The sequence below is a fragment of the Pinus tabuliformis genome, chromosome 6, assembly GCF_031772625.1.
Source record: "Pinus tabuliformis cultivar Carrire ecotype Pingquan chromosome 6, CPIR1, whole genome shotgun sequence".
NCBI lineage: Eukaryota > Viridiplantae > Streptophyta > Pinopsida > Pinales > Pinaceae > Pinus > Pinus tabuliformis.
This window is the reverse complement of record NC_142292.1, coordinates 23,566,631-23,575,367: the sequence shown is the minus strand read 5'-3', so window position 1 is coordinate 23,575,367 and position 8,737 is coordinate 23,566,631. Positions and strand designations below refer to the sequence as shown.

At 35.9% G+C, this 8,737-nt stretch overlaps 1 protein-coding gene across 1 annotated transcript; it reads right to left on the bottom strand.

The window, feature by feature from the left end:
* Positions 1 to 264: 264 nt before the first annotated feature.
* On the bottom strand, positions 265 to 6,645 carry LOC149257034 (heat shock 70 kDa protein, mitochondrial-like). The gene is made up of 5 exons (XM_089413504.1): positions 6,370 to 6,645; positions 2,865 to 2,941; positions 2,648 to 2,726; positions 1,965 to 2,531; positions 265 to 1,787 (listed from the first exon to the last, which is right to left on the bottom strand). Exons 1-5 carry the CDS (start codon positions 6,454 to 6,456, stop codon positions 537 to 539), a joined length of 2,061 nt encoding a protein of 686 aa, XP_089269630.1. The 5' UTR covers positions 6,457 to 6,645; the 3' UTR covers positions 265 to 536.
* Positions 6,646 to 8,737: the final 2,092 nt, after the last annotated feature.

Below are 8,737 nucleotides of genomic sequence, written 5' to 3'. Positions count from 1 at the left end.
GTTAATAAAATGCCTGTAGGCATTTGTAAAATACATTTGTGTTTCTACAGAACAAGAACCTAATGGACCGCCTGGAAAGCAATTTTATCAAGACAATTCAAACAATAAATAGATACAGAAAATATCAACACTGACCACAAGAAGCATAAATAGGTTCATCCGGAACGTCATATAATCAGTGGATTTTCATTTTTCCCTCGACTGGAAAGCTAAATTGTTCCCTGGATCTTAATCAAAAAGCTCAGATACTCTACGCAAACACCCTGACAAAATCATGGACCATTTGAATAAGGTAACAATCATTAAAGAACAAAAGAGTAGCTCTAGGGAAGAATTTTGTAGAGTTCAAATATCATAAACTACAGATTTCTCCTGTCCAGAGTCAACAGTCATAAACAAAAAAATAATATTTCTTGCTCAGAACAAAAATGCCTGCGTTAAGCAAATCTAAATATTTGCTTAACTGAATTTTCAAACTAGTAATTTTGTACCTAGCATCTACTAGATAACCTCAGATTCGACCTAAATTGCCTAAATCATTTCTTGACCTCTTCATATTCGGCCTCCGGTGCCTGGTCTCCGCCTTGAGATCCACCTTGAGAACCAGAGGATGAGCCACCAGATTGTTGCTGCACACTCTGGCCTATTTTCAAGGATGCCGCAGTTGCTGCATCAGTTTTTGCTTTGATATCTTCAACATCATCATTAGCAATTGCTTTCTTTAAGTCTGTTACAGCTGACTCTATTTCAGAAATGACATCTGAAGGAAGTTTGTCTTTATATTCGCTCAAACTCTTCTCTACTGAGTATATGGTGCTGTCTGCAGCATTTCTAGCATCGATTAATGCCTTCTTTTCCTGATCTTTTTGAGCATGCATCTCAGCCTCTCTCACCATTTTCTGTATCTCGTCTTCTGTCAGTCCTCCAGACGACCGGATAGTGATATTCTGCTCCTTATTCGTGGCTTTGTCTTTAGCAGATACAGTCACAATACCGTTTGCATCAATGTCGAAGGTAACCTCTATTTGAGGTACACCTCTGGGTGCTGGTGGAATGCCAACAAGCTCAAACTCGCCAAGCAGCTTATTATCTGAAGCCATTTCCCGCTCACCTTGCAGTACTCTCACTCCTACCTGAGTTTGACCATCTGCAGCAGTTGAAAACACCTGACTTTTCTTTGTTGGAATTGTGGTGTTTCTGTTGATAAGCCGTGTAAATACACCACCAAGAGTTTCAATTCCCAACGACAGAGGAGTAACATCAAGAAGAAGTAACTCTTTCACATCACCACGAAGTATACCACCCTGAATGGCAGCACCCATGGCAACGGCCTCATCGGGGTTCACACCTTTACTTGGTTGCTTACCAAAGATCTCTGATACAATTTCTTGAACCTTAGGCACTCGAGTCATACCTCCTACAAGAAGCACTTCATCCACTTCCTTTATTGAGACCCCCGCATCTTTCAAGCAATTCTTGCAAGGATCTCTGGTTCTCTCTATCAAGTGATTAACCAAATTTTCAAACTTTGATCGAGTTAAAGTGATATTCAAATGCTTGGCCCCAGATGCATCTGCTGTGATAAATGGAAGATTAACATCAGTCTGCGAAGAGGATGACAATTCCACTTTCGCCTTCTCTGCAGCCTCCCTCAACCTTTGCAAGGCCAACCTATCTTTAGACAAGTCGATGCCTTCTGATTTTTTGAACTCAGCAACAAGATAGTCAAGTAGAGTGTTATCAAAATCCTCACCACCCAAGAAGGTATCACCATTTGTGGCTTTAACCTACAAGAATGCATATGTAACGTTGTAAGAAAAAAATAAAAACAACTCTAAAATCTAACACACCAAATGACAACTACCTCTAAAACACACCCTTCAATATGAAAAATATGACATCCTAAATTTTAAAAAATTCAAATAACCAACAAAATACTGTCAGATAGTACTAAAATGTCTTACCTCAAAAACACCATTAGATATTTCAAGTATTGAAACATCAAAAGTTCCACCGCCAAGATCAAAAACAGCAACCAAACCTTCCTTATTATTCATACCATATGAAAGGGCAGCTGCTGTTGGTTCATTGATAATTCTTTTCACATCTAAACCAGCAATTTTTCCAGCATCTTTAGTTGCTTGACGCTGAGCATCATTGAAATAGGCCGGCACTGTAATGACTGCATTTGATACAGACCTCCCTAGATAAGCTTCAGCTGTTTCTTTCATCTTTGTCAAGATGAATGCTCCAATCTGACTCGGCGAATACTGGTTCCCATTTACTTCAACCCAGGCATCACCATTGGTTGCCTTAACAATTTTGTATGGGACCATCTTCATCTCTTTCTGCGTCTGCGGGTCATCAAATCGCCTTCCTATCAAACGCTTTGTTCCAAACACTGTGTTTGTTGGATTTGTCACAGCTTGTCGCTTAGCAGGAGTGCCTACAAGAAGCTCTCCCTTTTGATTAAAAGCTACAACAGATGGGGTCGTCCGTGCACCTTCTGAGTTTTCAATGACTTTGGGGTTCTACAAACATTCAAAAAAAATTAAGCATGTGAGATATATAGGCAAGAATCAACCGTAGAAATTTTACAAGTCTCTACAACAAAGCTCACTTGTGTAGCAATGTAGAAAATATTTACCTTGCCTTCCATGAGAGCAACACATGAATTTGTTGTTCCCAAATCAATACCAATCACATCATTACCAGCTCCCTTTGAGCTGCAGGCATTACAATGACAACTAGTTATCATTTTAAATTATTGGCTAACAGAAAGCACCGACTTCAACTAAATGAAGTGTAGTAACAGTTTTCATGAAAAAAACCAATCAGTACATCTTAAGAGGTGCAATCCAAACCTGAAAGCTCTGGCTGCATTTCCCCATCTCTGTATCAGCGGTGAACCAAAGTTTGAAGATTTGATATTCTGTGTAGCCTGCAATAAATGAAAACAATATCTTCTCAACTGAAGGACACCTAATTTCAAACAACACTTAAGCCCACATGTGTTATATTCACAACACTTCTCCCCTTCTTCAGCAGTGGAAAGCACCTTTCAATGCAATAAGCAAGGAAATCGCATCCCTGTCAATTGGGACTTACCAGGTCAGTTAAAGAACATCACTGTTAACACTGACAACATGGCTCAAGTCTCCCCAGCAGCATGTCTAATCTTAGAGAATGCTTGTGCTGGCACTAGTGCAGTTTTTGCATGTGGGGCCAAATACAGGTCCTAGGCAACTTTGACAGAATAGATGCATCTTAACATCAGATATATCAAGAAATATAAGTCATCAAACCCATTGAGGTTCAAATGTTTTGGTGTTTTAGATCGATCTAGACTTGTTGCAGTTAGACTACTCCATAAATTCATAAATCTCAGAAAACAGAAAATATGGTAATATGCAAAGTTGCAAGCAGAAAAATAAGACTTGGATTACTGTTAAGATATTTATAATTGCATTTAAACAATATTTCTACGTAAAGCAGATAATGCATGGTATCAATCAGTATATAGAATTTCAATATGTAAAACTAGTCTCTCTTTATATGTTGAATTTCGATGTGCAAAATTGGTCTCTCTTTTTATCTATATATAGCAGTTTCCACATCATTCATATAAAAAGATTGTATTTCTGGTATTCCATGTGATTTTCGCCGAAAAATTCTCTCTAGATTGTATTTCTATTGAGTTCATATTCCAACACTAGTTTATGGGATATAAGCCAAAGAGGGTAGCTCGATCAGTTGCTGTCAACGCTGCTGAGCATTTGGCTGGCCCATGCCAACAGGTACATGGTTCAAATCCCCTAGGGTTAGGTACACTAGTACCATATATTGGCACATGATTCAAATCCCCTATGGTTAAGTGCACTGGCACATGGTTCAAATCCAATAGGGTTAAGGGCACTAGCACATGCTTCAAATCCCCTAGGGTTAGGTACACTAGTATAATACACGAGTTTACCAAGGATGTCGTCCACAGCTGTGGAGAAACATCACTTGGTTTCCCCAATAGATAGCAAAATGGTGGCAATAAATGATGAGAAGTAATGGGTGATAGAGAGAGACCGATCCTGGCTAGTCACATGTAGTTAGCAAAATGGCAAAATTACCTGGCTAATCAGATTGAGTTAGCAAAATGGCAACAACAAATGACAAAGAAATAGGTATACAACTATCTCACGATATGGCTTTGCAAACACACACACGAAACAACTGTACATTGCAAAAGTTGCCACTTGCAAATGTTCATCAGTTACATTTATATTATTGTGAAAAATATTTACACCCCTGAAACAACCACAAACAAAAACAATTTAAGGAAATAAAAATTAAATCACAGATGACACATGTCATAGTCCATTGCCAAGCAAGCAGCATTGACTGTTGAAGCTTTTCTTCAAACCACCAGAAAGTAAGATCAACCAAAGTACAATGAAAAAAAGTATCTTTAGTGTGTTCTGGAAGTGTTCTGAGCCAGCAGGACTCTCAGAGAAGATTCATAATCCATGACCAAGCTACTAGTGTCTCAAGATAACCCCTATGCTGCTGGTCCCTCAAGATAATCAATACGCACACTACTAGTGTCTCAGTCAAAAAACCAATAGGCTTGGAAAGAAAAAAAATTAAATCAGATAAAACTAAACCAGAATATATTCATTGACATAAAACCCATCATGGAAATATATGTTACAAATCAGATGTTATTTATAAACCCCTAAATCACCTTGCTAATCAGATATATATAACAAAATAAACAAAATAAAGAAGTTACCACATAGATAATTACATTCACTAGATGCCAAAAACACTCTAGATTTTTAGCTTTTAATATATAGTATATACAAACACACACAAAGCCTCCCAAAGGAGTTGTATAAAACACTAAATAGAATGTACATTAACTGCCAACCCCAGGTAGTGCTAAAACTTCTAAACATATTTAGCCAACTACGAAACAGTGGCAATTTAATGTATGGCTTATACCACCCGGAACCTATTTACAACATACAACACAAAAGTAATCTAAGGAAGTGAAATCGTAGGAATCACTTAAAATAGATTCCACTCATGAGCCTAATAAAATACAAACTTGCAGCATCGCAGACTCCACTGGTAAGCCTAATAAAATACAAACTTCCCTAAGAACCGTCTATTGATGTAACAAAACATTTGGGTAAAAGGAAAGCCGCTATTATAGGCGGCTATTATAGGCCACAGTGAACCAGTTAAATAAAAGCCACTTACACTGCTCAGACCCAACTTCAAAACACACTCACAGGACACATAGCCAAGCGACTACTACATCCAAGACCAAGAGGAAGTCTCAACCACCTTGAGAGCCAACAGGTATGACAAATCTCAACCAAAAAGGCCATGAACAACTCCTGAAAAGATCTGGCTGAAAAGTTAACCCTAGTTCGCAATAATTAAGCCAAAACTGTAGATATGGCAGAAAAAATAACCCTCGATCATGATATATAAGCTGGGCACAAGGAGACTCCATCAACAAAAGATCAACCGACCAAAAAAATGACATGTCAATAGAAAATTATTTAAACTTCCAAGTGACACATTTGTACCTATTTACATCTCAGTATCTAGCCCATGACTATTAACGCATCATATAAGTTCTGCAAGTATCTTGGAGCTGCGGTTTATAAAACATTGGATCCTCGCAATAGAAGAAAAATCAACAATTGCCTATAAAAATAAGGACTACGAGGTTTTCAGAGAGATGATCAAATGAACCGAAACACATTACTTGCGTCAGAATAAATTGGCCAAAGAATACATTAAAGTGGACAGAAAAAAGGAAGGTACAACAAATTTTTATGAGATAACTGTGAACCTGAAAAAGGTAGATGTGAAAAATAAAATCCAGCAAGGAAAGAAAGCATGTTATGAAGAAACTCTAAATTGCCTTGCCAAACAAATGCAGATAGCTAATGAACGACGATAAATGATATAAATGGCGGTCCAATACAATCACAGATTATCAGAAGGTACTCTTCCACAATTATGTTTTAAACTATCAACAAAGAGAAACCCAAAACACAAAAACCAATAACCAACTACCCTGACATGAACTTACTGTGTAGTGTCAATATAAAACAAGCCCAACTTTCAATTTATGGTCGGGAGAAAACCTATGTATGATAAAAATGAAATCCCTATAGAAACCCCATAATCAAAACCCTGTGAACCTTGCAGTAATTTAACGGATAGCAACAACCATACTAACTCCAAAGCACCAATTCATTCGGCATTACAGATAAAACCCTACACGTTCGAGATTAAATAGTAAAACTAAAAAGCCATTATACTATCAGAGAGCTAACGCGGATCTACAGAACGCACCAGATATGCAGATTGAACAACATTTGAAGCGATAGCCTTCGACTGAGACCTTGCAAGCCTGGACACCAATAGCGAACCTAAAGCCATGGCTTTCTCCTTCTTCGGAACTAATCAGGAGCTTCAAAAGATCTAAACTTTCAAAATCATGCAGCAAGCTAGATCGGACGTCTGTTTAGAAAATCCGTCTGACGCGCTACAGTCGCTTTATCGGCTCCTCTGAGGCTCTAAAACCCTCACTAAAACCCTCTTCTCCTCGACCGCAATGAATATACGGACACGGCAAAAATAAAAAGAAATGAACACCGGTTGCAACCGGAGGCGATAGGTTCACTCGGTCGTCCGTGGAAGAAGTTTACCGAAGCTTCTACACATATTGCATTATAGAACACAGTCTAAATATCGTGGTCCACAAGTAAAGGAGTGAACACACAACATGTGATATACCTTGTGTTTAAGTTTTAGTGGCAGATATCAATTTTGTTTCTTATTGGTTTTCATATACTAAGTTTGTTGGGTGAGTAATATAAATAAAGTAAATATTTGAGACATGGGAATAGTTTTTAATAATTTTAAATTCATTTACAAATGTAGAATTAATTAAAATAGATATAATATTTTTGGAAATTACTTAGTTTTAAATTTTTTATATCATGTATTATTTTATTATTTATAAAGGTAAAAAGGTAAATTATGTTTTATATAATGTAACATAATTTATTTTATATTATGTACTATCAATATATTATTTTAATATTTATTACTGGTAATATATAAAAATAAATATTTGAAATCTTAAAATAGTTTTTAATAATTTGAGATATATTTTTAGGATTTATGTATAAAAAGTTGAATTTTCCAAGTTTCTAACCAATTCATGGGGTTCATCACTAAGGCTAAGAGATCAAGAGAATTTGATCCAACAAGGTATAAATAAAGAGAAACTCAAGAAATAAAGGGAAAATATCAAAAAGTCAAAGCATAGAAAGAAATGTATAATTAACTAAAATAGATATTATAATTTTGGAAATTCTTTTATTTAATTTTAAAATTTTCATATTATATATTATTTTATTTTATTTTTATAGATAAATAATGATATAGTTTATATGAGGAATATACATCATGTCACTTGTGGAATCGAATCTCTATGGATAGGATCTCAACCACTCGAAATAAACCCAATTAACATCATATGTTATTTTATTACTTCTAAAGGTACTCTAATTTTAATATATCATAATTTTTATAATAATAAGGGTAATAGTTGCAATGCAACAAGTCTCTACCTCTATCGTTAATTAATTGATTAAAGGTTGTGTGAAATGCGAAGAAAACTTCGCACAATGAAAGCTCTCTACACAATGAAAGTTCTCTGCACAATGAAAGCTCTCTACACAATGAAAGTTGTCCACACAAGCTTCAATAATAGTTTAAAGACTCATGAATATATAGCTCAGCAACCTCTCCTTCACATTGATCTCCTATGCATTGTCATTTCGTAAGCATTCTCCACACTAGCCATTTTGCAAGCCTCGATAGGAATCATCCTTTACATTGCTCTCCATTACAACGACCTACAATATATAAAATATTAGTATATATTAGCCTCGCAATAGGGGGAATAATAGCTGATAATAATATATTGTGGAAGAAATTATAGTCCCCTAGCTAATATATACATTATTTGCTCAAATCATTCTCATTTTCCGAAACAATTTGATTACAAATTCCATATAATTTTGTGTCGCATTCAATCTAGTTTTGTTATGGTAATAAATTAAGTATGTTGTAATAAATAATAAATAAATTGTAACTTAATTGTTTTTGCAATAAGTTAAGTAATGGGTCATGTAGCAACTGTATAGAGGTGAGTTTTTGAAGGAAATTGATAGTACTCCACAAAATAATTAGCTAGTGAGAAATTGAATCATTGTGTGGAGCTCTGCACTCCACATAGAGGTGTGGTTTCTATTGTGCGGAGCTCCGCACTCTGCATCAAATTCTTTTCTCCACAAGTGTCGTCTATAACATCTCTTTGAGATATCATACCGACACTAATAAAACCTAAATGACAGGTGTTATGGTAATAAGTTAAGTATGTTGTACTAAATAATAAATAAATTGTAACTTAATTGTCTTTGCAATAAGTTAAGTAATGGGTCATGTAGCAACTTTATAGAGGTGAGTTTTTGAAGGAAATTGATAGTACTCCACAAAATAATTAGCTAGTGAGAAATTGAATCATTGTGTGGAGCTTTGCACTCCACATAGAGGTGTGGTTTCTATTGTGCGGAGCTCCGCACTCTGCATCAAATTATTTTCTCCACAAGTGCCGTCTATAACATCTCTTTGAGATATCATACCGACA

What these genes read in the sequence shown, in the direction of transcription:
- LOC149257034 (XM_089413504.1), bottom strand. Translation starts at nt 6,456, where the DNA reads ATGGCTTTAGGTTCGCTATTGGTGTCCAGGCTTGCAAGGTCTCAGTCG. An exon ending in TTGTTCAATCTGCATATCTG is followed by an intron (nt 2,942 to 6,369) that starts GTGCGTTCTGTA and finishes CATTTATTGCAG; the next exon opens with GCTACACAGAATATCAAATC. An exon ending in AATGCAGCCAGAGCTTTCAG is followed by an intron (nt 2,727 to 2,864) that starts GTTTGGATTGCA and finishes TAATGCCTGCAG; the next exon opens with CTCAAAGGGAGCTGGTAATG.